General features: G+C 37.9%; 4 protein-coding genes across 5 annotated transcripts; 2 read left to right on the forward strand and 2 right to left on the reverse strand.

Annotated features, from left to right (window-relative positions):
• The first annotated feature begins 4047 nt into the window (after positions 1 to 4047).
• LOC137739350 (NADH dehydrogenase [ubiquinone] iron-sulfur protein 1, mitochondrial) lies at positions 4048 to 10488 on the forward strand. Its single transcript, XM_068478909.1, has 5 exons — positions 4048 to 4617; positions 5015 to 5261; positions 5989 to 6283; positions 8806 to 9180; positions 9370 to 10488. The coding sequence occupies exons 1-5, from the start codon at positions 4185 to 4187 to the stop codon at positions 10267 to 10269; spliced, it is 2250 nt and encodes a 749-aa protein (XP_068335010.1). The 5' UTR covers positions 4048 to 4184; the 3' UTR covers positions 10270 to 10488.
• Positions 10489 to 11722: 1234 nt separating this feature from the next.
• On the reverse strand, positions 11723 to 13191 carry LOC137740309 (uncharacterized). The gene is made up of 3 exons (XM_068480171.1): positions 12931 to 13191; positions 12487 to 12735; positions 11723 to 12061 (listed from the first exon to the last, which is right to left on the reverse strand). Exons 1-3 carry the CDS (start codon positions 13044 to 13046, stop codon positions 11983 to 11985), a joined length of 444 nt encoding a protein of 147 aa, XP_068336272.1. The 5' UTR covers positions 13047 to 13191; the 3' UTR covers positions 11723 to 11982.
• A 1043-nt stretch (positions 13192 to 14234) lies between these two features.
• On the reverse strand, positions 14235 to 17197 carry LOC137740968 (uncharacterized). 2 transcript variants are annotated; one of them, XM_068480770.1, is made up of 2 exons: positions 17109 to 17197; positions 14235 to 15001 (listed from the first exon to the last, which is right to left on the reverse strand). In XM_068480770.1, exon 2 carries the CDS (start codon positions 14927 to 14929, stop codon positions 14501 to 14503), a length of 429 nt encoding a protein of 142 aa, XP_068336871.1. In that variant the 5' UTR covers positions 14930 to 15001; positions 17109 to 17197; the 3' UTR covers positions 14235 to 14500. The 2 variants fall into 2 exon arrangements, with proteins under 2 accessions (XP_068336871.1, XP_068336873.1); XM_068480772.1 differs by lacking the exon at positions 17109 to 17197 and adding an exon at positions 15545 to 15811.
• Positions 17198 to 17372: 175 nt separating this feature from the next.
• On the forward strand, positions 17373 to 22403 carry LOC137739115 (serine hydroxymethyltransferase 3, chloroplastic-like). Its single transcript, XM_068478608.1, has 12 exons — positions 17373 to 17437; positions 18307 to 18559; positions 19128 to 19323; positions 19422 to 19596; positions 19672 to 19789; positions 19905 to 20017; positions 20148 to 20270; positions 20456 to 20560; positions 20688 to 20774; positions 20851 to 20958; positions 21452 to 21524; positions 21906 to 22403. The coding sequence occupies exons 2-12, from the start codon at positions 18340 to 18342 to the stop codon at positions 22178 to 22180; spliced, it is 1593 nt and encodes a 530-aa protein (XP_068334709.1). The 5' UTR covers positions 17373 to 17437; positions 18307 to 18339; the 3' UTR covers positions 22181 to 22403.
• Positions 22404 to 27415: the final 5012 nt, after the last annotated feature.

Genomic DNA, 27415 nt, shown 5'->3' on the forward strand with positions numbered 1-27415 from the left:
AACACACATATCAATCTCAAGGCAAGAAGAAATATTTCCATCCTCAACAGTCTCATTTTAGTAAGAAGAGTATGGGACACTATCACGATAACTAAGGGTATCGCTACAATAATGCCAGCCCTCAGGCAGTCAATGCAATGGGCCAAGTGTAGGTTAAGACAGACCCTACCCCAGGTATGAGATATACACACCTTTAAATGCCACATGCCCAACTATTTACCTACTTGATACCAAAGCTAAAGCCCAGACAGCCAGATTATAAGTCCACGAAGAACACGAGCATGTTTTGCTGTTACCACGAGTATAATGACCATGACAGCGAGAAGTGTATCACCCTCTATGACCATATTGAAGGTTTGGCACGCGAAGAGAAAATTGATCAATTTCTTCTTCACACTCCAAAGGATAACCGTAACCAACGCCAGGTGAACGTGATATATTCTATCATTGGTGGTACACCCTTCTCTGAATCACCCAAGTCCCTTGAGTAGCAAATAGTCATGCAGATGCCTTAGCTCGCTTTGGCTCGCCTTGCCTCTACAATGGAAGACGAGGTTGGAAGAAACATTCATGTCGAGTTGTTGGTAGCACCAAGCACCATTACCATGGAAGTATGCAACTTACAACAGGGGGATAATTGGATCACCCTGATTTATAAATTCCTTGCTCATGGCATCCCTTAGATGATAAATTTACAGCTAAGCAAATTTGATATAAGTCTCCCTACTACATGATCATTAATGACCAACTCTACAAGCAAGGTTTTACCCTGCAATACTTAAGGTGTCTTACACCTGCTGAGTGGGAAATTATCATTCGAGAGATACATGAATGAGTATGTGGAGATCATGCTAGATCTCAGTCCCTAGCACACAAGGCTTTTCACCAGGGATATTATTGGCCAACATTTCACCAAGATGCCATCAAAATATCTCGCTTATGTGACAAATGTCAAAGCTATGCAACTATTCCTCATTCCCTTTTCTAAGCCTCTCACTCCTATGATCAGCCCTTGGCCCTTGGCCTAATGCTTGTGGGGAAGGGCAAGTCGTTATGCGATCGTTGCAGTTGACTACTTCACAAAGTGGGCTGCAGTAAAACCCTTGGCAACCATTATTGATGCAAAGATAGAAGCCTTCGTATGGAATAACATCATTTGCTGATTCGGCATTCCCAATACAATTGTCATTGACAATAGACGGCAGTTTGACAACAAGAAGTTCAAGATTTTCTGCTCTAAGTTCAACATCAACTTATGTTTCGCCCCTCCCCCCCCCCCCCCCCCCCCCGCTCATCCCTAGGCTAATGGACAAGTTGAGGCCATCAACAAGATAATCAAGCGCACTTTGAAGACCAGCTTGGACAAGGCTAAATGTTGTTGGCCAGAACTTGTACCCTAGGTTCTTTGGTCATATCGAACTTCGTATCAGACTTCAACATGAAAAAGTCCATTCTCACTTGCCTTTGGTACAGAGGCAGTTGTCCCAGTTAAGTTTGAGTAAGCAACATACCGAGTTAAGAACTACATGCAAAGTGAAAATGACAAACAACTCACCCTTAACTTAGATTTAGTCGAGGAACATAGGGACCAAGCTTACTTGAGGAACATCGTTTACAAGCAGTGTGTTTCCAACTACTATGACTCTACGGTCAAACCTCGCTTTTTCAAAATGGGGAACTGGGTATTGAAGAAAAAGCTACTATGTGACAGAGTCCCGAGTGAAGGCACACTCAGTCTAAATTGGGATGGACCATTTGAAGTTGTTGGCATCAGTTGCCCTGGCTCTTACAAGCTCAAAAGTTCCAATGGCAAGACCTTTAGCCATCCATGGAACACTGATCACATAAAGTACTATTACAAGTAGACTCACATTATATAAGTGTTGAGCTATAACCAATTGACATCCTTTGTAAGGAAGGCCATTTGGCACGAACTTAATAAAAAGGTGATTCAGACAACTTCATCCAAACTCTTTTACATTCCTAGCACCGAAACACTTGGTCTCACTCCGACCTAATAAAATTATAACTCAAAACCTCAACTCAAATGACACCGCATACTCGAGTTCGAAGCTTCAACATCAATGCTTTCAACATGAAATAAAGTCTAAGCATCTGTCAACAAGACTATGCAAGTAAACAAACATCTTCAAAGTGTATTCATTCAATTATACTCAAGTCATGGGTTGTATCCAAACAGAGGATCTATTCGAACATAGCCAAGCATTCATAAATGATAGTGCAAATACTTAGCACTTAACATCAAAATAAATGGTGCAATGTCGTAAAGATCTATACACAAAAAAGCCCTCAGGCACTTAACTTAACACATAACATCTATGCAACAAACTAGTGCATGTAGGAAGTGAAGGCACTACGAATCATCCTTATTTGAGGTCGAACTCTCGATAATATCATGTTGTGTCTCGCCTCCATTACCATCACCGCCATCCTCGGCATCTCCAGGGCCATCCTCACCATGTTGAGTCTGCTCAGCAACACTGGTGCTATCCTCAACTTTAGGATTAATAGTTAGACGGGATTCCTTAATTATAAATTATTATATATGTAAATACACATAATTCCTTAACTTTAGGATTAATAGTTGGACATGATTCCATAATTATAGGATTTGAACCAATTCGTTAATAACTTAAAACTCTCTCGTAGGAATTATAGGTTGGGTGATTTTGGGGTGATTATGAAGGATGAGAAGGTGAGTATTGCGTTTGCTGCTGGGCATCAAGTGAGAGTATTATCCCCATTTATGCTTAAAGTTATTGCAGCATGGAAGGCTACACTGTTGCTCCACCATGAGTTGCAGATGATTGCACAATGATTTTTTTGAGAGAAACTCGTTCATATTATCATAGTACTTGCTGCTCTACAATAATTTGATGATGATTCTTTTACCTGGGTGCTGTTTTGAATGATGCATGACCTTTTTTGCATTTAATTTCTTGTGTCCGTTTTAATCATGGCCTTTGAAATTTAATCCAACGTTTAAAGTTATTATAACTTTTAATGGGACTCCCTATTGTTAACCATTGGATCAAATTTCAAGGGTCAGGATTATGTGGTAAGTAGGCTCAGATGGAAAGGGATCTGAAGATGATCCTTTTCCTTAATCATGGTTAAAGTGAAGCAAACAGTGTGGCTCATATGCAAGGTATGGTGTGGGAAAGTGATCCAAATGTCACACTTGGTTTCGTTGGTGTTTTATCTACCTGTATTATAGGATTATTTATTTATTTATTTTAATCAATCTACCCTATTATATACTCTATGTATTATAGATTAATAGTAACTTATCTACCTATATCACTTGTTTTTGATAATTCATCTCAAATTAAATGTTTATCAACCTCTACCAGAGGTTTTTGCTCGTAGTTTGTGGAGTATATTTGCTTCCTAGGTATAAAGTATTTGCCTTCCTATATCATAGGTATATATGGAGGTAGACAATACTTTTGTTTATCTATATGTATAATAGGTTTTTGTTTATAATCTACCTCACATGTTTTGGACTTAATTTGAAAAAAGCTGAATATTTTGGACTTGGATCAAAATGCACCAAATTTTAATTCAATTAATTCAAAATCTTATGCGAGATGTGAGATTTGTAGATGCATAAAATACACTAAAAAATCTCTTCAATTCCCTCTAGTTTCTCAACTTCTTCAAATTATTTAAAATCAAATTCTAATTGAATACACCTAGATTGTTATAAACTTCTTTAAAATCTTAATTGAATACACTTAGATTTCTAAGAATTTTAATAAACCATGTTAAAATCCTAATAGAATACACATTGAATTTCAGATAATCATCTAAAATCCTGATTGAATCCTCCTAAATTCATTAAAATAATTAAAATCCCTCAAAATTCCAATTGAACACACCTCCTAAAAATTCTTTATCCAACCGCTAGATTCTTCTGTTGCCTTGTGTGGAATTTCCGTGCAAGTAAAGTGCGTATGCCTCCTTTGGGTTCTACAAAACAAATGGGCTCTCAATGGGCCTCTTCTTTCGTTAATCAATCTGGCAAAGAGTTTCCACTTCCAACGTCGCGACGCAACGACCACACCTTCCATTTCTAATTTTCTCTCCGTCTTCATAGCTCACAGAGCTTCTGAAAGTAGCAAAATCGAACACATTGCGAGTGCGAGCTATCATCGACAGCAATGGGGTTGGGATCGCTTGCTTCGAGGGCCCTGAGGCCCACAGCGTCAAGGCTCCTCAGCTCTCAGAACCCCAGACCCTTCTTCTCCTTCCACAGGGCGGTCTCAACCACGCCGGAGCTCCAGAACGCCGACCAATCAGCGGCGGCGGCCCAGCCCGACCCCCCCGCGGATCTCCCTCCTCGAACCCCTGTGGGCGGGGCCCGTGTCCACTTCCCGAATCCCGAAGATGCCATCGAGGTCTTTGTCGATGGATACCCCGTCAAAATCCCCAAGGGATTTACTGTGTTGCAGGCCTGTGAGGTCGCCGGCGTTGACATCCCTAGATTCTGCTACCATAGCCGGTTGTCGATTGCCGGTAACTGCCGTATGTGCCTTGTTGAGGTTGAGAAGTCCCCGAAGCCCGTCGCCTCCTGTGCCATGCCTGCCATGCCTGGTTAGGTTCCCCTCTAACCTCCTTTTTCAGCTTGTGTTAGCTGTTTGTTGCTTCAAAGTTCCGATTTTCGGACTTTCTTTCGGGGTTTTCTGTTTGTCGAATTCCTAATCTCTTTAGTGTATAACTTAATTGACCATTGGGGTTACATGTTTCCTCCGTAGAAGTGTGAATTATGATTCTATTTCACATTAGGATTTTCCGTAGTGCACAATTTTGCGAGGTTCTGATTATTGTTTTTGGATTCACAGTAACATTTTGATTTTGATATGATATTTTGTTAGTTGAGCAATACATTGTTTGGCTATGGCATAATTTGGTTGTGGTTACAGTAGAATTAAATTTTACTTTATCTTTTTGTGCATAAAGTTATGATTTTTTGACAAAAGTTTCTTCTTAGGCATGAAAATTAAGACCGATACACCAATAGCAAAGAAGGCTCGAGAAGGGGTGATGGAGTTTCTGCTGATGAATCATCCCTTGGATTGTCCAATTTGCGATCAGGGAGGAGAATGTGATCTGCAGGATCAGTCTATGGCATTTGGATCTGATCGCGGCCGTTTTACTGAGGTGAAGAGATCCGTAGTTGATAAGAATCTTGGTCCTTTGGTGAAGACTGTAATGACTCGGTGTATTCAATGTACAAGGTCAGAATCCAGCATTACCTCTTCTTATACACCAAATATTCACTACAGTTCTAGTGAACTGTATGATTTTTTGGTAAAATTTTCTTCTAGTGTAATCTTTTTTATTCTAAAAAAATACTCATTTTTTAAGTGATGCTAAATATTGTCGTAGTTTTACCTCTAAAAGTACACAATCTCTAAGTGTTGGTAGTCTATCCGTAGTGTTTTGTGTTCGACAGTGAGTTACTGAATGATCGATCTATTTGTTGTTTGGTGTTATGTATTTTTAGTGATGCTAAATATTGTCGCAGTTTTACCTCTAAAAGTACACAATCTGTAAGAGTTGTTAGTCTATCCCTAGTCTATTGCATTCGACAGTGAGCTACTGAATGATTGATCCTTTTGTTGTTTGGTGTTAGTGTATTTTTGGTGATGCTAAATATTGTCGTAGTTTTACCTTTAAATGTACACAATTTCTAAGAGTTGCTAGTCTATCCCTAGTGTATTGCATCTGACAGTGAGTTATGACATTCGGAAATCATGTAGTCCATGATGTTTTCTTTAGGTAGAGTAGGTTTTCAAATTAACAACGTACATCACATCGTTGATAGGGTTTAAGTTTATCACCTTCTTATAATAAATTTTTGATATATCAGAAAACAGTTGCATCATTCGTCGACTTGGATAGAGCTCTTGTTTTATTTGTAGTTGCAAGCTTCTGATATTGAAAGTGCGTTTGGTTGAACAGGTGTGTCAGATTTGCAACTGAGGTTGCGGGGGTTCAGGACCTTGGCATGTTAGGTCGTGGCAGCGGAGAGGAAATTGGGACTTACGTCGAAAAACTTATGACAAGTGAGCTTTCCGGAAATGTGATAGATATCTGTCCAGTGGGAGCCCTAACCTCAAAACCGTTTGCATTTAAAGCTCGAAATTGGGAATTAAAGGGAACAGAGACCATTGATGTTACTGATGCTGTTGGATCCAACATTCGAATTGATAGCCGAGGTCCAGAGGTCTTGCGCATTGTCCCACGATTAAATGAGGTAGATTTTATTAGACTACTTTTGATGATTGTTATCTCTGAGACTAGGTTTCTGCATTACTAATATATGCCAATGATGATTACACTAAACTTCAAAACTTACAACTTGCATAGACTAAGATTTTTAACGTATGATGTAAGGGCTGATATTAGTCATTTTTAATTTCTCAAATATGTATAAATTCAAGTGCCAAGGTAGCTGAGATAAAACAGTTCTGATAATTGATGAATCATTAATTATTTCTTTTATTCCTGTTAATTGGATCGTTTGTTTTATTCATCTGGAAGTTGACAAGTCAAACTTCACTTACTTGCTTTCCTCATCCTTCACCTTTTTATTTTATTTTATGAACAAACGATACCATCTACACTAAGGGGGTGGGGGAGTGGGCTAAGCCTCACAATAGGCTTGCAATAATTTGGTTCAAATTCGCCTTTGGTGAGAATCGAACCTAAGACCTTTCACTTACAAGTGAAGAGGAATACCACTAGACCGTAGTACTAAGTGGCCCCTCACCCTTCACCTTGAAAACCTTATAAAACAGTGGGTTCCATAAGAAGATTGGGGCTCTCCAAATGTGAGGCTCAATGGAGGGGTTGGGCCCTAAAGCTCGATTGTTCTGAAGGGTGAATGAGAAGGTGAAAATTAAGGATAAACACCTCAAACAAAGGGGCCTTAACTCTTTGGGGACTTAAATATGGGCTGCATGTAGATGTTTGGGACTTAATTATTGTCACTAGGCTCCAGAAAAGCTCATGGGAAGACATTATTCAAGGCATTAATTTGTTTTATTCTTGCTGCCAGTTTCAGTGGGTAATGGGGAAAGGGTGAGGTTTTGATAAGAGAGGTGGGTGGGGTTTAATGCATATGCCTTTCTTTTCCTAGACTGTACAGATCATCATTCTCATATCTTTTCCATGTGCTTTAGTTCCTGTCATCTTCCTTTGAGCGAGAATTTTGGGTTTCATAGGAATTTGAATGCTCTGGATGTTCGGGAGCTGTTGTCCTTATTAACTTGGTCAATGGGTGTAGTGCTGGTCTTGTCCAGGGTGGATGGGGGAGATGGATGTTGGAGGCCGAAAGTACCGCCTAAGGCATAGGTGTTAGCGTGGTTTACCACTCACTGGAGTGTTAACACTTGTGTTAGCATTAACCATCTGTTTTTGTACTAGACATAGCATATGTTTTTGGGTGGGTGGGAGGAGGGTATGGTATTGAGAAGTTGTGTGATGTCTATTATCTGGGTTATTTTGGTGGAAACTAATACGATGAATTTGAGAATGTGATTATCTCTGTGAGAGGGTTTGCATTTGTTAGAGATAATTCTTTCTCTGCATATGCCTTTCTATTCCTAGACTGTACAGATCATTACTCTCATTTCTTTTCCATGGTAGGCGTGCTTTAGTTCCTGTCATCTTCCTTTCAGCGAGAAATTTGGGTTTCATTGGAATTTGAATGCTCTGGATGTTCAGGAGCTATTGTCCTTATTAACTTGATTAATGGGTGTAGTGCTGGTCTTGTCTAGGGCGGATAGGAGATGGATGTTGGAGGCCAAAAGCCCCACCTAAGTCACTGGTGCTAGCATGGATTATCACTAACTGGAGTGTTAACACTTGTGTTAGCGTTAACCATCTGTTTTGTACTATATATTTGCCTCAGTATGCATATATTTATGGGTGGGACGAGGGTATGTTACTGAGAAGATCTGTGATGGCTAGTATCGGATTATTTTGGTGGAAAGTAATACAGTGAGTTTTGAGCATGTAATTGTAAGAGGGTTTGCTTCTGTATTTGAGAGATGGTTCTTTCTCTGCAATTTTATTTTAATTGTAATGTAGTTGTTCACTAGGAGCCTGTGCTCTTTGCACTATTGGAGATTTCAATTGGTTGCACTTTTTCAGATCGGCGGTCCAAAAAGCAGAGTTGGCCTTGTCTTTTTGTTTGTTTGTTTGTTTGTTTGTGGGTTGGTTGATTGACCTGACTGTTAGTGACAGGCCTACTTCTCAGCCATGAACTTCATGTTTTTGATCTTTTGACTAATTGTCTTCTTGAGTCCTGATGATTCATAGGAGCTACATTTGGACTACCCAAAACACTTTAATTGCAACCTAATCTTATGTCCGAGTCAAGAAATTTATCCTAGTCCGGTCTTTTAGTGTTAACCTTGAATGCCTGCTCCTGTCATGTTTTGATTCGGTCTCTGTTGTTCTGAATCTATCTCAACTGTCGTGAGTCCATATATTTTGCTTTTAAGTTTGCCATCAGTGTTGATGAGTGTTGATGCTTTTTAAATCTGCAAGTTACCCCCATGTTATTGAATTCTTCTTTAACACCATTTGAGTTCCTATTGGATGTTAATTACATGCACGTCATAAAATTTGCCAGTCTACTTGAGCGCTCTAGCACCACATATGCCACATATTAATAGACACTGAATTGTAAAACATACGGGTGTTATCATCCACCACCCTTTTATAGTAATACTTCCTTTGTATAATGTATTTGCTTACTACCTCGTGCAGGACATAAATGAAGAATGGATATCAGACAAGACTCGTTTCTGTTATGATGGTCTGAAGAGGCAGAGGTTAAATGACCCTATGATTCGTGGTGCTGATGGGCGCTTTAAGCCTGTGAGCTGGCGGGATGCCCTCGCTGTAGTTGCCGAGATGGCTCATCAAGTTAAACCAGAGGAGATTGTTGGGGTTGCTGGCCAGCTATCTGATGCTGAGTCCATGATGGCACTGAAGGACTTCTTAAATAAAATGGGGTCAAACAATGTCTGGTGTGAAGCAAATGGTTCAAACTGTGACGCTGATCTTCGATCTGGATATATTCTGAATACTAGCATCGCTGGTCTGGAGAAAGCAGATGCTTTTCTGTTGGTTGGTACCCAGGTATGTTTATGGTCATCTAATCATAATTTTTGCGGTCCAGTTTAAGTGATTTCCACCTGCCTCTTACATGTTTGTATGACATGCTAAGGATTAGTGGATGGATAGGTAGGGACTAGTGGGGGTCTTTGATCATGAGTGGATTCATTGTGTTTTGTGTTTTAATTCATACTGTCATATTATATTTACCAGCCAAGGGTAGAAGCTGCTATCGTAAATGCTAGAATCCGGAAGACTGTGCAAGCTACCCATGCCAAGGTTGGGTATGTTGGCCCTCCAGCTGATTTCAACTACGAACATGAGCATCTTGGCACAGGCCCTCAGACACTTCAAGAAATTGCTGAGTGTCGTCACCCATTTTCCTCAGTCCTCACAAATGCCAAAAACCCTGCTATCATTGTCGGTGCTGGGGTCTTTGAGAGGAAAGACAAGGATGCAATTTTTTCTGCTGTTGAAGCCATTGGAAAATACGCTAATTTTGTAAGGCCTGATTGGAATGGATTCAATGTACTGCTTCTCAAAGCAGCCCAGGCTGCAGCACTTGACCTTGGACTTGTGCCAGAATCTGGAAACAGCATCGAGTCTGCAAAGTTTGTTTACCTGATGGGCGCTGATGATATCAGCTTGGAGAAGGTTCCAAGTGATGCATTTGTGGTTTATCAAGGGCATCATGGGGACCGGGGTGTGTATCGTGCTAATGTCATCCTTCCTGCAGCAGCATTCAGTGAAAAGGAAGGGACATATGTAAACACTGAAGGGTGCTCTCAGCAAACAGTACCTGCAGTTCCGACTGTCGGTGATGCCAGGGATGACTGGAAGATTATTCGGGCTCTATCTGAGGTGGCAGGTGTACGGCTGCCATATGATACACTTGGGGCCATCCGATCGCGGATTAGGACAGTGGCACCAAACATTTTGCAAGTAGACGAGAGAGAGCCAGCTACCTTTCCATCATCGATTAAGCCTGAGTCCACTCAGAAGGTGGATTCGACCCCATTTGGGACTGCTATCGAGAATTTCTATATGACTGATTCGATCACAAGAGCTTCAAAGATAATGGCACAATGCAGTTCATTGCTCCTGAAGAAGTGAGGATGGTTTTATGTTATTCGAATAAAGTCGCAAATTCACATTTTTTTCTCCTGTTATGTTTATTGGGTTGTTTTGAGGCCCTGTTTGGCCAGAGCTTCTGGCACATTGGAAGTACTTCCAATAAAACTACTTTTAGGCTTTTGTTTCACAGTACTTCAAATGAAATGTATTAGGATTTTCTGTGTACAACTATTTGCATTTATACTTTGGGATTTTGCATTCCATTTGTGTTTCGAAATATGAAAACCATGAACGACGTGGGTGAGGCTAAGTTGGCTAAAACAGTGTTATCTGGTAAGATTTATCAGCTACTGCATGGAGGCAGTCAAAGAGTTTACTCTTTGACAAATGATCTCTTGCAATTCTATCTATATCGGTGAAGATGAGTTTGATCCAGCCAAATCACAGTTTTTCAAAACCAATCCTGGATGCAATTGGAAAGGGAGTTCTCAATTGAAGGAAATGAAAAAAAAAAAAATGACTTCCCTTACAATGATAAAAAAAATAAAAAAATAAATAAAAAATCAAATTGAAGAGGTCAAAAAGAGCATCTACTTGACACCTTGTGTTCCATGTTCGCCTCTCCAATATCACTTGTAACAAGAAAAGGCGGGAGAAGTTAACAACTCTATGAAAATACGTACACACTTGATTTGTGGATTGTTGATGACATGGAGCTAGAAACTCACCCCTTAGGTTTAAAGATTACTAGCAAGAGACTAGAGTGGTGCTGGGGTCACCCATTTTATGACCTCACCACCGCTAAGGGTTAGAGAGTTTGGCATCAATTGTGTTTGGGTCAGCTTGTATACGAGGCTATTGACGGATCCACATAGGACTATAGGAGCCAATGCATGCAATTGCCCCCGCTCACCACTAACGTTACACAATAAATTGTCCAAAAGTCTTTTGTTATTCTTCATGAGCGCAAATTTTATAGGGGACAATATGCTTGACAAAATGCCTCAAAGTTTTGCCAATGTGGTATATGCACATTTCATCTCGTCCCCGGGATAACAAAATTCTTCAATCCGCCACTACACGAGACAATGTATAATGAATTGTTTGAGCACATATCTCAGGAACAAGAAGGTACTTTAATATCATTTTGTATACTAACCATTGTTATTTATCACTAATTGACAACTGTTATGGTCACCAAATTATTCCCCAGCTGGGTGCAAGCTTTCTTTGTTTTCCTTCTTGTTTCTGGGTCTCACCTGCTGGCCTTGCCTTGTATTGGTCTTGGTCTTGTAGGATACTGTTTGTTTATTTTAATAAATTTGGTCTTTCATATAAAACAAAAAGCAGTCAATTGGATTTGATGGTCGTGAATTTTAAGATTGGCCTTGTTATAAACTATTGACAAGGTCTAGTTATAAACTATTCTCGCTTGTTAGCGGGGTGATTCAAACTCGATTGCAAACCGTGGACATACATTCCTAACCAACTAAAGCAAAATTAACCTAATGTTTATAAACTCGTGTAATTCATACATAAACGTTTACAATTACATAAAGACATCAAAAGTAGACCTACAAAACGCAACACACACTATTTCCTTCCTATCTCTTGCACTTCCTTATTCAAAAGCCAATACTACAAACAAAAGGAAAACCCTAGGACCTTCTAGCAGAGCACATGAGATAGCAAGAGCGAGCAAGCCCTCCACGGCCATGAGAGTATGAGATGAGGGCTTTGTTCGGCTTTTCTTTATCCTCGAAGAAGAAGACTGAACCCAAACGAAATCGTGCACCCCATAAGCCCGAATATAGCCAAAAACCCGTATTTCCTGTCATTGCAATAAAAAAGAGTAAATCAAGTCTGACATGTTACGGTTCCACCGGTCACATAACAATTTGTAGAATTGTTAAGTGAAATCTTATTAATAGGAAAGTACATTTGGTCTATATTTATCGTCCATACGATATTATAAAAAATAAAATGTATTGTCGCTCTATAGATACAATCTCATAACGTATCATTCAAATCACAATCCTACACAAAAGATCCTATTAGTTGATCAATACTCTTCTCATCTCAAATTTCTATATATATATATATATATATATATACACAAAATTCAAAAGAAAAAAAAAAACAAACGCACGATGACTATTTTAAAATGCAAATAACAACCTATATATATTGATGTATCATTAAATTAGCTAGGGTAATTGGCAAGATTGTAAATTAGTGGAAAGAGGGCATATATACCCGATGGCGAGGCGGTTCATGGGGTCACCGGTGGCGTAGCCTTTGAAGTAGAAGTAGCGAGTAAAAGCAAAGAAGAAGCCAAGGGCGGCGGAGATGCAAGGATGCTTAAGACCTCCCAAGACCAGAAGCACAAAGAACATAGGCATCATTTCGAGAGAGTTCTGATGCCCTCTCTGAACACAGTTAAACACGTTCGCATCTTTGTTATCCGATTCCGACGCATACATGGTCGGATATGGCACCTTGTACCTGCGGCGGTCGTTGTCCAATTCCAATCAATTAATCACATAATTAAACAAAAATATACGGAAATCAAATGATAATTACGCTAAATTCATCTAAACTACATGAATAAAAGGGGGAGACATAAGTGGAGCGCACTGCTTTAGCCAACTCGACGGAACTCAAGTAAGTACGAGGAAACAGAGAAAGATTTACGCATACCGTTTTCTGGCCCGGCCAACTTGGGCAGCCATCCAGAAATTGAGAAAGGTGTAGAGAACGACGGCGAGAACTACATAGCCGTATTCTTTGGGCAGCAATTCAACCGCAGATGACATATTTGTTTTCTTTTATTTCTGATATGAACTGAAAGATTACGATGGGGAGGAAGAAAATTAGGGAAATGGTTTTATGGATTGATCGACTTTTGAGCTGACCGACTGGTGGGGGTGCGAAACTATGGATAAGGTCCAATGGATTGGATGGTATTGGTATTGGTAATCCACGCTCACTCTTATACTTATTTTCCGACTTTTTCTGCAAGGCAACTTTTGAGTTTAATATTTCAACTGTTAAATTAATATATTATATGTTTGACAAAAAAAAAAAAAAAAAAAAAAAACATATAATATGCGTGTAACAAAATATACATTTGTAGGCTTGTTCAACAAGTAGTACTTGCATCTCTTTTAGAGGTGGGCTCCAAAAATCGAAAACAGAAAGAAATTGGGTAGAATACCGAATTGAAAAAAAAAAAAAATGAAAATCAAACCAAACAAAAAATTATTGGTTTGGTTTCAATGGTTTTAATATCGGACCGAATCGAACTGAATAAGACATAATTTTTTATTTATGTTGGTTATTTATTTTTCAAATCCAATTCCAAGTTAACTATTAGTCTAATTTCAATCCAATGATAGGTAAACCCAACTTTAGGCTCAAATACGTTGAAAGCTTTACTCTCTAGATTATTGTGTTTCTCCTTAACAAATTGCAAAACAAACAAATCGAATTGAACCGAATAGTAATTTCAGTTTTGACAAAAAGTAAAACCGAATGAAACCGAACTCTCCTTTGATATCTTTGTTGAAGTATGTAATGTACTTACATCAAGACTTTTTATAAACCTCACACATATTAGATTGTATATGTGATTAAGTTGAAGATCATATCGATATTCATTAGTTTGCTGAATCATCTCTAAATTTGACATGATTTTTGAGCCAATCCTTTGCGCCCGCTTGAACTCGAATTGGGCAACAAATTGAAACCCCTAAACAACTGAAACCCAAACCAAGGGTTACTATAGTGTTGTCTCAAAAGAGTGGCCTCACATAAAGAGGGCACGATGAAATTAAATCCTCCTTATTCTCAATGATTTCATTGCTAATTGTATCAAAACATTTTGTCTAAAATTGTGCACATATTAAACAGAGTTCACATAAAATCTCATTTTTGAAAGATTTCTCTTAACATATCTCAAATTAGAAACAATAACAGTATTGATTCGTAATCGGCCACGAGACTGTTCGGAAACTTTTGACAATCATTTGCAACATTTGAAGCTACAGGGACAAAAGTGGACGTTCAATACAATTACAAGGACCAAAATTATAGTTTGGCCTAAACAAAAGAAACAGAAGAACAAAACAAAAGGGGAGACAAAAAACAAGACAAGACAGAAGCCAACATAGAATGATGCATTCCACAATCCACATAACATTGTAAAAATCCCCACAGGGCCGAAACGCCAGACGACTTTGATTAACACTTCGAAATCACACAACATAAGTCAACCCATATTTTGCGGAGTCTGCACTGTTGACTGCGACGCAATGCCTGTTTGACTGTAAGAGGCTTCCCAATTTTGCCCGTCGTAATACTTAATCTCAATGTGGGCGAGTGTTCCAGGATCAACACACCTAAATGTGATGGCGACCCCATCAGGGTTTGAGCGTGGATGATAGAACGAAGTTATCCCACAAACTTTACAGAATGTGTGCTTTGCTATATGAGTACCGAAGCTGTAAGTTGTAAGAAACTGCTCAGAATCACTCAAAAGTTGAAATCTTTCAGCAGGGACAATGAAATGGGTGTTACTCCTCATAGAGCAATTCGAGCAGTTGCAACTCCAAACCACAACACTGCTAGGTGCCTTCACTCGCCACCTTACATTCTTGCAGTGGCACCCGCCTTCATGCACTACCATCTCAGTTTCCATGCCTCAAGATTCTAATTCTCCAACTAACGAACAGGATTATTTCTTCTAATTTCTAAATGCAAGCACTCTGACCTGCCATGTCAACAAAAATTACTTAATAACCATTCGTTGTAAGTGGAAACCAAATCCGCAATTGCAACTTCCATCTCATTCAAGTTGATTTTATTCTAGTTTCCTCCAGTTAAATTTCTTCTTTCGTCTTTCTTCCGCTTTAAATAAGAAGACATTTACTATATCAAAATATACAAAAAATTTCATATGGATCAACTTTAAAGGATTTTAAAAACATGACAATCGACATTTCTAGCAAATACCCTTCATTTTAAGGCGGTTTGTACAATGTACTTTATCATATGATTACCCAAGTCGCCCACAGGTCTCACCCAAACACCTCGACCGCAACTCTGACTTATCAAATCCACATTGCTACAACATAAGGCTGGTCATATCTGAACAGCCACTTATATACTAACCCAAAGCCAAAAGTGACTCATCCATGGTTCATGAACTATGTGCTTCCATACTACCTCACAATCAAATGGTCAAATTGTTAACCCAAAGCCAAAAGTGACCCGTCTATGGTTAACGAACCATGTGCTTGCAACTGTATGCTACCTTACAATAAAATGGGCAGTTGCTCCATTCATTTGTCCATGGCCAATTGATTCGGGAAATGCGCCCAATGACCCAAACAAAGACGCGAATCTTAGAAACGAAAGAGAAAAAGCGGAAGGACGAGCAGTAGAAGATATAAAGGGATATCCTGTCTACCTTCAACCTTCAACATTAATGGAAAATGAAGTGAAAATCTCATACAAAATAGCAGGATACAAATATACAAATATCTAACAAGAAACAAAGATCAAACATGACATCAATATCTTGTTAGCATGCTTTCTAAGTTGAATGGTTTCTTTCTCCTAATGACTGATCCTAATACCAAGGAGGGAAAGACGTAGATGTTCTTTTTCTACTTGAGTTTAAAATCATAAAAAGAGAATTTTATTTGCATCGATCGAGGATGTTGTAACAGAACAGATGAGTAACTACAAATACAGATGATCCTTTTTCATCAACGGAAGCCACTTTCCACAGCACATAAAGAGGCCTCAGCATTGAATTTTTTTCTTCTGAGGTGACGGTTCTGACTAAGTTGAATACAAGTACAAAACGGCAAGCGATGACAGGATTGGTACTGATTTTAATATGTTTATTTTGATGTAATGGAAATTGCTAAAACAAAAATCGTATCATATGTACTGGCAATTGCCCTAATGAAAGGCTCAACCCCCAACTCAAACTAAAACTGACAAGTTTCAATGAAACCCAACTAGACTTGGTTACGGTACAAGTATTTACTTAAGGGAGCCTTTAGATGCTGTCCCTACCCACCACTCTTCTTTGACCTTTTTTTTTTGTTTTAATAACCGCTGTTCTTTGACTAAAACCTTACCGGTTTTTAGTTTTTAATCAAAGTTCTTTGATTTTGACGACTTCAGCATATTAATATTAATGTAATACATTTCTATTTTCATTTTTTTATGAAAGTTACAAATTATGAGATTTATAACTCCCCATTTCATGAGATAAATTAGGTTCACATCCGTCATTTTTCTTTCTCATTAATTGAAACTTTATTTCTTTTTCATTTTTGATCAAGGTCTCTTGACTAATCTTCATGTCATTATTTGAATATTAAAATTATTTACACGTCATCATATGTAAATTTTAAAAATGAAAAACTTATTAATCATTTTTAAATATATCTTTTTAGTATTTTTTTTTTCATTTATTCCTATTTATAATTTGTACCCTTTTATAAAAATTTTAATTATAAAATTCAATTATGCTAGCATGTAATTTTATAATCATTGAAACTATGGCGTGGATAGAAACCAAAGGATCTTTGATCAAAAATTGAAAATGAATAAAGTTTTAATTAATGAAATAAAAAAAAAGAGAGATGACAATTTAATTTCTCCTTTACTTAAAAGGTCAGATATGAAACCAAAAAAAAGAAAATATCATATCTGACCATATCCGACCATATCTTTGACAATAAACACGAATATATCAAACATCAAGAAAAATAACTAAACCCTAAATTATAAATAAATATATAAAGAAAACAGAAATAGTAAATAAGAAATGAAGTGGGTGAGTGAAAAAGAGAAGGAACCTGATTCCGCCACCGCTGTAAATCAAAGGGCACCTGGAATCTGGATAGAGAAGTTGGAGGAGAACATATAATTTCTTTCTACAGCTGCTGGCGGCCGGTAGTGGCGGTTGTTGAGGTGGGGCCCCCTGTAATGTACTGGCCCAGCCCAAAATCTGAGTTAGTAGGCTGAACCCCGTCCGGCCCACTAAAGCGCATACTTTATATTTTGGTCAAGCACTTGATTTTTTTTTGGTCAAATAAAAAAAAAAAAAAAAACTTTACTCAGCCAAAACAGTTTCGACATCCCTACCCAGCAGCAGTCCGGCCTCCTCCTCCTCTGCTCTCACTCTGTAAGTCCTTCTTCTTCTTCTTCCTTAAAATTAGGGTTTTACTTAATCTCCTAATTATGTTTTCGGGAATCAATTAACTTGTAGGAGTCAATTTGTTTCAGTTAATACTCTGTGCATGTATAGGTTCATATTTCAGCAGCTTCCCTAAAAGTAACAGGATCGATAAACTGACTTGTTTATTTGACTGACTGACATGGTTGGTGTGATTTGTTGCTTTAGTAAACCACAACTTAAACTAGTTTTATATTGTTTTTCGATTCCACGGTTGTTTGTTGTTGTTGTTTTTTTTTTTTTTTTTTTGAGTTTTGCTAATGTATAAGTGTGCATTTTGAGGTGTAAGGCTCGTTACGCTCCCTCGAGTAGGCTTATGTTTTCTTGATTTTTTTTTGTTTCCTGCTTGTCAATGAAATTCACTCGTGCGTGTCATAATACCGTTGGATTTGTATTGGGGAGATGATTAACAAAATAGTCTTTTTAATGTCCCGTCTGTCAAGTAAATTATGAAGATGAATAGAAATGATCAATGTGACAGTCTTAAAAGTAGCAATTATCAATGAGTTTAAGTGTTTCATCAGTGTAGGGAAACAGTTCCTTTTTGAATTGGCAGTAGCCATCATGTGTTAAAATAAGTTGAAGGAGTGAAATAATGTATGTTGGGTGATTTATCCATTACGTTTACTGTTTTTTGAAAACAATTTTATACTTTCTCTAATTACAAATTTGGAACTCTTGTATATAACTTTTGTTTATAAGATTACATCAGTCTATGAGCATGCCAGTATGCATGTATGTAATATATATGTATGTATTTGTATCATGTGTATGTTAAAGTTGTGCTCACTGCCCAGAATTTTCTGCAATATCTGTAGGAAGCTTGTAAGGTATAGTATTTGGAAGCAAAGATGCAGGCTTGTAGTGGAGCTGCAGTGATGGGTTCTCTCCAACAGCCCACTTGGACCAAAGGAACAATTTTTCCAAACAAGGGGCTTACCGGTAGTGGATTTTCACATCAACTAAAGCTCAATTGTGTGAAGCCCGTTAGATCTTCTTCTTACATTGAAGGAAGTTTGGTTGCTGGAAGGCCGTCCTCTTCTGTCTCTGTGCCTATGCCTGAAATTGGCGGTAGTTATACTCCAAACTTTGAACTGATCTCAGTACCTTCTATTTATTTATGGTTCCATTTGTAAATATTAATAAAATGCATGTTAAATTTCTGTTCTGAGAAGTCTGTGGCAGGAATTGTTCTGGTTTTTTAAATTCTATGGTGTTATAATTTAATTTTGATTTCAGTTTCTCTTAAGAATACAAAAATCGAAAAGACCATCATTTTGCTTAGCATCTGCCAGAATGGTATTCCATTATATTGCTTGGATTTGGTGCTGTGTGTATTTATTTTTGGAGTTTTCTTAGTATCTACTTAGTATAACAACAACTACAGCAACAACAAAGCCTTATCCCATTAAGTGCAGTCAGCTGTATGAATCCTATGAGAATGAATATTGACTTAGTATAACTAAAAAATTTCATTACTCAGTTCTATGACAAAACCATCCTTATGAATACACATCTTTAATAGAACCATATGTTCCGGCTGTATTTTCCCAACTTCTGATGTAGTATGAAAGGAATCATTGGTTAGTAGCAGGAATTATGTCTGACTTGTTCATGAATTGTATTTTTTGATTTACAGGTAATGGAAGCAGTTTTGTAGACAATGGGTTAAGCGAGGCTGACCCTGAGGTGCGTGCTATTATTGATATGGAGAAGCAGCGACAGTTCAAGAGTCTTGAGCTTATTGCCTCAGAAAATTTTACTTATCGGGCAGTGATGGAGGCAGTTGGCTCATGTCTCACGAACAAGTATTCAGAAGGATTACCAGGTAAAAGGTACAGATACCAAGACTCAGAGTAATGTGAGTTGAGTAGGGACCTTCCATTAAAATTATTTTTCTTGGTGTAGCTCATCGTTTGATTGTACATATCAGGTACTACGGTGGAAATGAGCATATTGATGAGCTTGAAACACTTTGCCAAAGGAGGGCTCTTGATGCATTTCACTTAGATGGAAAGAAGTGGGGTGTTAATGTTCAACCATTATCTGGTTCTCCTGCTAATTTTGAGGTTTATACCGCAATTCTTAAACCTCATGATCGTCTCATGGTAAGTTATCCTCTTGGGTTTGGTTTACTCTTTTTATTGGTGGCTACTGGCTACTAACATGTGCATGCATCTTAGGGTTTGGACTTGTCTCACGGAGGACATTTGTCTCATGGTTTCATGACTCCTAAAAGACGGGTATCAGGCACATCCATTTATTTTGAGTCCATGTCGTATCGACTCAATGAATCCACAGGTGCTGCATTTTGTTTCTAGATAAGACTATGTTGCCTTTCAGATTTGTTAAGGGTGTAATTGTTATTCTTTGGAATGATGTTGGATTTTTTTTCGTAACAAAAAACAAAACGCAGGTCTGGTTGATTATGACAAGCTTGAGGAAATGGCTGACCGATTTAAACCAAAACTCATTATTGCCGGGGCTAGTGCTTATCCTCGAGATTTTGACTATCCTCGCATGAGGAAGGTTAGTATTTTATGTATTCATTCTATCTAAATTAATTTAATTCGTGTAATGGATATGGAGTTCATTATCATTTACAAGCTTGTGTTTTTTCTTTGGCAACTAATGAATTACATCTAATGTTCATGGGAAGATTGCGGATTCTGTCGGTGCTTTTCTTATGATGGATATGGCTCACATAAGTGGGCTTGTTGCTGCTTCTGTGCTTGCAAATCCCTTTGACTACTGTGATATTGTGACCACAACAACACACAAGGTATTGTTCAAACTTCAAACTCATGTATTTATATCTTACTAGATTTTTCCAAGTTAAAAAAATTACACTTGAATGGACTCGTAGACATGCGAAAACACGAGTACTTCATAGTAGCCTTATCACGTGCTTCCTATGTTGTAATCCACATTTGGATGATCTCACATATTTGTGACTCTTCTTTTCAGTCTTTAAGAGGTCCAAGGGGTGGGATGATCTTCTTCAAGAAAGATACAGTTCTCGGGGTTGATTTAGAAACTGCCATCAACAATGCTGTTTTTCCAGGTTTACAGGTTAGTTGTACTTGTTTCATCTTAACAAATCTTATTGATGCCTAATTATTTATTTATCTTTCTATAAATTCAACATTTATTTTGAATTTTGATATACAAAGGATAAAGGCATGAGTTCTTTATGCAGGGTGGTCCTCATAACCACACTATTGGGGGCCTTGCAGTTTGCTTGAAGTATGCACAGTCCCCAGAATTTAAGGCTTACCAGAACCAGGTACCATAATATTTTGTCCTCGTGTAAAAATGGTCGAAGACATGCCCTAAGTTAGTGTGGATACTCGACCTTGTAGGTGGTATCTAATTGCAGGGCTCTTGCTAGCCGATTAACTGAACTTGGATACAAACTAGTTTCTGGTGGCAGTGATAACCATCTGGTTCTTGTGGATCTCCGGCCTTTAGTAAGTTCCTAGTCCTAGATTGTTAATTAATTAACTTGTTTTGATTGATACTAATTTCTCTTTGCTGCTTATATGAGACCTTGTCCTGAGACATGGAAGTTTAGCTGTTGTTTTATCTATGTTTCCTGCGCAACTTATGCTTTAAAAGTTAGCATTAGAGGTACAGAAAGAACAAGAAATTCACTGAGATGAGTATGACCTTATTGGAACGTTTAAATGGCTTTTTTTTTATATTTTATTTTATTTTTTTATTTTATTTTTAATTTTAATTTTAATTTTTAGGTTTGACAAGGTATTCTTTAAAAAGGAATCTTCTTCCTTCCTTTTCCTTCAATGCCTGACCTTGTCGTTTTATTTTGTTTTGTGTTTTCTCGCTTGTGATGTTATAGGATTAATTAAGGATTAATTAAGGATTAAAGTTACTGGATCCTGTGCATTGGTTTATAACGGAATCTTGTTTTCCAATGTTATTTGTCATTTCCTTTATTGACAGGGTATTGATGGAGCTCGAGTGGAGAAAATTCTCGACATGGCTTCTATCACCCTCAACAAGAACTCAGTACCTGGTGAGTGTAGAGAGGTCAATTTGGTTGAAAATTTTGAAGAGAACTCTGGATTTCAGGATAGGGCTATAAAGTTTTACACGGGATGTATTTGAAGTAATTATATGCAAGTAATCATATGAAATGGACATGTTTTCTTTCGTTCAAATGTTTATACATCCTAATAGTCTAATCAAGCCATTTCTATAATTTTACCCGATGGGCTAAGGGTTCCAGACCTTTACTTTTGGTTTCAGGCCTATTTGGCCCTAAAGGGTACTTGCCTAGTTTTGAAGGGTCTTTATCGTTGAGCTATTTTGTTAGTGTAGTTGTGGTTTTATCTGTCTTTGAGCCTTTTTTTTTTTTTTACTCTTGATCTTACACCTGAGATATTTGATGAAATAGGTGATAAAAGTGCCGTAGTGCCTGGTGGCATTCGCATTGGATCACCTGCCATGACGACAAGAGGATTCACCGAGAAAGAATTCATAGCTGTTGCAGACTATATTCATGAGGGTGTGCAGATAACAATTGATGCTAAACGCGCAGCCTCAGGATCGAAGCTCCAAGATTTCATGAAGTTTGTAGCTTCCCCCGAATTCTCCCTAAAGGACCGAGTGTCAGATCTGCAGAGAAGAGTTGAAGCTCTTACCACCCAGTTCCCGTTGCCTGGAGTATAGCTCGTATAATTAGGCACATGTGGTCAATGTTCTCGTAAGGAAATACAAGGTTATTACTTGTAACTTAAGTTAGCGTGCTTTTTTCAGATGTACTAAATATTCATCTTCGGTTTTGTTCCTGTGCGAAGGTGAGGAAACGAGTTAAATGACTTGTCTACGCGAAGCGTATGAACTTACTGTATCAATGGCATGTTAGACGTACGCAATGTAGTTTTATGTTAAACATCCATGACCATGAAAATTAAATAGGGTGGCGAGCAAATTCGTAGTAGAAAGAAAAAGATGTGTTCTTGGAGTGTTGTTATTTGCAGCAAACATCCCAAAACAATGGTTGATCATTGTAAATAATTTAAACAAGTATTCCCCACACTAACAAACAGAATGCAGAAATAATCTTGAGTTGAAGAGTCCCGGCTGCATTGGCACTGCTGGTTTCCAAGGTTGAACAGAATGACCAAGAGCGAATGCTGTGTATTTCTACCCACCCGCGGCAGCAGAGAAACCAACGCTAACCAGCTCCGGCAGCACATTCCTCAGATCGACTATATATGAAGGACTACAATCTCCGACATTGTATACTGGATTTTTAGCAAAGAAAATTAGGAAAACGCACAAGTTTTGGGTGGTGGAGTTGGCTTACCCATGCATTTGCTACAGATCATTTTTTATGCCGCTTTTCAATGTGACATTGGCTATTGAGGCAATGGAATTAACATTGATTCCTACATGATAGGACTTGATCCCACATATTTTTATAACTGTCGAACTCAACGGCAACGACTTTGTTTCTGGAGGAGTCAGTCGAATCAGAACTAAATAAACCAAAGTATCCACCACTTGAATTGTGAGGGATGTTTGATCCGAATGGTGCAATGAAGAAGGATATGCCCTGGCCGTAGTAGGTATCACTCAGGGCTTTCACGATGAAGTTGAAATGGGTTGTGAAGTCGGTGAGCCTCCCTGTGCTGGCATCACAAAGGTGAACGGGCTGGGTATACAAGGCTCCGCCAACACTGCGAGGGAGGGGAGGACTTCTGAGTTGGATTACTCCCCCAAATTGAAATGCATCACCTTGGAAGGTTAAATCCGCAAGTTTGGACCAAAACTGGAGAACTTGAAGGAGGTTGACACAACATTGTTGACTAGTAAGAAGAATACAAAGATAATAATGACAAGTGAGGGCAATGTTGGTGTGAAATTAGTTTGAAGAGAGTCATTTTCCTTCAATTGTTCTTACTCAAATGCTCACACTATCTATATTGAAGCTAATATATATACAAATAACATGATTTCAGATTGTTATGATGTTTTGTCGAATCATTCGCAGCTGAGTTATCAAAGCTCATGGTGGCTGTCTTCGCTTTCTAGGAATATGATTTTGTAGCTGTCATTTGACCTCTTCTTTTATATTTCTCCATCTACTCCAACTCCGGCAACATCTATACAAAAACGGTATATACAAACCAAGTCTATAAATCTATAGTATAACCTATTTTCTTATGGTTGGACTATGCATTTCATAAGGACTGAGACTTTAGGCAACAACTAAGAAAAGACATGTCAGTAAGCGCTACCAATCAACAACGATAGTAGCTTTTGGTGAAAGTTAATTGATACACCAAGGAGCTGCTGTTGAGATTGTTTTTGGAAGGGTTAGAAACTTAGAAGCAGTTTCTGACAATCAAAAACACTTCCGACTGAATTTGGCGAAAAATGTTTGAAGCGCTTTTGGGTAATAGAGCACTTGCCATGTGGCTCTTCATAAATCAATTGAGTTTTCAATGAAAAACTTGACATGTTTATAATAAAGCATTTCTAGCAGTCCAGAAAACCCCTAATTTGGTGGTATTTCTCTTCCCAATTTTGGAAAATGCCCCAAATCCAGCACCTCTGTAATTGATAAAAAGCCTACAACAACAACAAAGTTTATCTTACTAAGTAGGCCTACATTATAAAAATATATGCAACCAAATGTTTGAACTCGTCTCTGCAGTTACTTATGTGAGGATTGTTTGCTGTGTATTCGTCTAGAAAGGCAAAATCCTTGCCCAACAACTTTTTTGTCTACTTAGTACCCCAATGCCGAAAAAATAATTTGTTTGCATGGATTCTAATGCCACTTTCAACGAGTCTTTTTTTTTTTTTTTTTGGTGAGATTTCCTTTGCTAGCAAAACGTTTGTTGGGTTCAAGAAACAAAATTAATTGATTGTTTGCTAAATTAGGCTGTATTTTGTTATAAATTCTTGTTACATTTTCATTACTGGTAAAGTTTTTGTTCTAATTCAATGTTGTTTTAGGATAAATTTACAATGAGTGGAAGAGTGAGTTTATCGCATATACAACATCTAAGCATCCATTCCCTTGCAGCAGTCCAGCGTCCATTTTCTTCTTCTCCTCTTCCTCCTCCTCTGTGAAGAAAGTTGGGGTTCCATCATAAACTCAATTGGCAATATGGAGAGTAGCTCAACTTACTTAGAGGCCTATGCAAGGACCCTCCTTCCATCGATGTGAGATTTATTCTCAACACTCCTCCCATCGATATGGGATAGAAAACCTTTGTGTGACATAATATGTCATCGGGTAATCAAGACACAACGAAATATATCTATTCAAATATATATAGAGATAGAGAGTGTGATTATTAAGAGCTCTTGCATGTAATAGTGTAATGACACAAGGAAACGAGCTGTAGCTTTCTCTATTTCATCCGTACACACTAGATGATTGTCTATATTTATCCATGGGTTCAAACTTACCCAATAATACCATAAGAGACGGAATTAGTAAGTAAGAAGGGCAAAAGAAAGCGAACTCTCAATCATTATTTGATACAATCTTCGTCAGTTCTAGATCTTCTATCAATCCTCTCAAAAACTCAATTAAGACCATGGCCACACACATCATATTCCTAATTACTCGGCCTCGCCTCTTCCCCTTTTTAGGTTTGCTCTCCACATCAAAGCATCTAAGTCCTTTGGTAGACCATGTAAACGGAGGTAAACTTTCAACTTGTCTTCCTTTGAGGTATGCTTGTACTGCATGCTTAGTCCTAAATCGATGGAGGAGTGTTGAGATTGAATCTCAAATCGATGGGAGGAGTGTTGAGAATGAATCTCACATCGAACGGCCACACACTCTCCAGGCACCCTATTGTATTGTCCACATGTTAGGCTTGAAAATTCACCACAAGTGAGGGGGCATGTTAAGAATGCTAACAAAGAGGAGTCTTCGGCTAAACCTTAATGCCATAGAAAAATGTCGTGGCCTTAATAATTCTCACAATGCAATAACTTTGTCCCTTAAATTTTAACGTGATGGACAACTTTGTTGCACTATTCTTTGGAGTGCGAGTGGCCGTTTGATATAAAATTCATTCTTAACACTCCTCCCATCGATATGGGATTCATTCTCAACAAGCCCCTCACATGTGGCAAATTTTTAAACCTAACACATGGACAACATAACAAGGTGATGTGGAGCGTAAATAAAGTTGAGGTTACACCATAAAACCAATTGGCAATATGGGGAGTAGCCCAACCTCTTATAAGCCATTGCAAAGTTTCTCCTTTCACCAATATGGGGCTCTTTTACCTTCACATCTCATGTTGAGAATCTTGAACACCCATTTTCTCTCATTTGACACCCTTATTTAGTTTTGGTCCTTAGATTGAATAATTTAGAAGATTAATAATGTGTGGAAATCATTTCCCAATCTTTATGTGTGAGATTAAGTCTTGCGTTCGGGGAGCTAGCTTATTGTCAGCCTAAACGCACCCCCTCCCTAGTGTAGATAATATCGATTGTTCAAAAAAATAAAAAAATAAAAACAGTCTTTCTTTCAAGGAATATGACTTTGTAACTCTCATTTGATGTTGGTCGAGTTGGAGTAGATAGAGAAATATAAAAGAAAAGGTCAAATGACGGTTACAAAGTCATATTCCTCAAAAGCAAGACTTTTTTTATTTTTTATTTTTATTTTTAACAAACGTTATTATCTACACTAGGGAGAGGGGATGGGTATAGCCTCACAAAGGGCTAGCTCCTTGAAAGCAAGACTAATCTCATGCATAAAGAATGAGAAATGATTTCCGCACATAATTAATCTTCTAATTTATTCAATCCAAAGACCAAAACTAAATAGGGGTGTCGAAGGAGAGAAAATGGGTGTTCAAGATTGCGTTATCAAAATGAAAAGAAGATAGCTACCTTGAGCTTCGAGAACAAAACATCCGGAAAAAAAACAGCATCACAATAAGGTTATGTGGCTTATGCTTTTTCCTTTGCATATTTACGAAGAAGGATTGAGGCGCTGAGGGATCATGTGAGGCTCTAGAAGTATTACTTTAATGTATTCCTACGAAAAAAGTGAATCTCATTTCATAATTTCATTTTGGGCATAAATTTATCTTTGTAGAATATTTAATGACTAAAGTTGTTCATTGTAGCTTGAATTTGTTACAATTAAAATCAAGTTCATTCACATAGATAAATTCAGTATATACTTATACAAGTTTTGCATTACAAACAAATATTCAACGAGATAACCCCAAACAAATATGGGGATAAATTCCATAACTTTTATTATCTTTCACCTTCTTTCATTTAGGAAGACATGTTAGCTAAAGAAACAAGGAGATTGATGATCAAGAAGTTTAACATGTAGCAGAGTTTATTATCAAGTATCAACTAACTCAACATATTTTTAGAGGTGCGTATAAATTGTTTTTATTTTCTGACTTTACTATTCGAAAAATATGGGAGGAAGAGAAATTGTAAGAAACCAATACACTGAGTTAGGACGCATGTGAAGTTTTTTTTTTTTTTTTTAAATACTCGTTATGTGGTGGAGCAATTTTTCATCTTCCACTCACTTCGACGTTGATTGCCCATTCTTTTGCGAATGGAAGGGTACAGTTGATACACTATAGTACCTGTGTGATACATGTTTTTTCCCAATACATTTATATGTCCAATTTGATTAATTTTTTTACATGGTGTGTGCGCTGATTGAGTTTACTGGATGGTTTTGTTATTGTATTGCAGGAAATGATTGAAAAAGAAAAAGCACTATGACCAAACCGCTTTTGTGAAACTCTTCAGCACCTGCATTGCTCGCTGCTCAAATCTGGTTAACATGGTTGAAGACTTGAAGGCTTGAAGCATGCATGTTTTATATTTGGCTGGAATAAAAGTACTTAGGTTATAAAATGGCAGCATCTTCACGTTGAGTAATT

Source organism: Pyrus communis, chromosome 7 (assembly GCF_963583255.1).
Source record: "Pyrus communis chromosome 7, drPyrComm1.1, whole genome shotgun sequence".
In the NCBI taxonomy this organism is placed as follows: Eukaryota; Viridiplantae; Streptophyta; class Magnoliopsida; order Rosales; family Rosaceae; genus Pyrus; species Pyrus communis.

What these genes read in the sequence shown, in the direction of transcription:
- LOC137739350 (XM_068478909.1), top strand. Translation starts at nt 4,185, where the DNA reads ATGGGGTTGGGATCGCTTGCTTCGAGGGCCCTGAGGCCCACAGCGTCA. An exon ending in TGCCATGCCTGCCATGCCTG is followed by an intron (nt 4,618 to 5,014) that starts GTTAGGTTCCCC and finishes GTTTCTTCTTAG; the next exon opens with GCATGAAAATTAAGACCGAT. An exon ending in CGGTGTATTCAATGTACAAG is followed by an intron (nt 5,262 to 5,988) that starts GTCAGAATCCAG and finishes TTGGTTGAACAG; the next exon opens with GTGTGTCAGATTTGCAACTG.
- LOC137740309 (XM_068480171.1), bottom strand. Translation starts at nt 13,046, where the DNA reads ATGTCATCTGCGGTTGAATTGCTGCCCAAAGAATACGGCTATGTAGTT. An exon ending in GTTGGCCGGGCCAGAAAACG is followed by an intron (nt 12,736 to 12,930) that starts GTATGCGTAAAT and finishes CGACCGCCGCAG; the next exon opens with GTACAAGGTGCCATATCCGA. An exon ending in ATGAACCGCCTCGCCATCGG is followed by an intron (nt 12,062 to 12,486) that starts GTATATATGCCC and finishes TTGCAATGACAG; the next exon opens with GAAATACGGGTTTTTGGCTA.
- LOC137740968 (XM_068480770.1), bottom strand. Translation starts at nt 14,929, where the DNA reads ATGGAAACTGAGATGGTAGTGCATGAAGGCGGGTGCCACTGCAAGAAT.
- LOC137739115 (XM_068478608.1), top strand. Translation starts at nt 18,340, where the DNA reads ATGCAGGCTTGTAGTGGAGCTGCAGTGATGGGTTCTCTCCAACAGCCC. An exon ending in GAAGGATTACCAGGTAAAAG is followed by an intron (nt 19,324 to 19,421) that starts GTACAGATACCA and finishes TGTACATATCAG; the next exon opens with GTACTACGGTGGAAATGAGC. An exon ending in CAACAAGAACTCAGTACCTG is followed by an intron (nt 21,525 to 21,905) that starts GTGAGTGTAGAG and finishes TTGATGAAATAG; the next exon opens with GTGATAAAAGTGCCGTAGTG.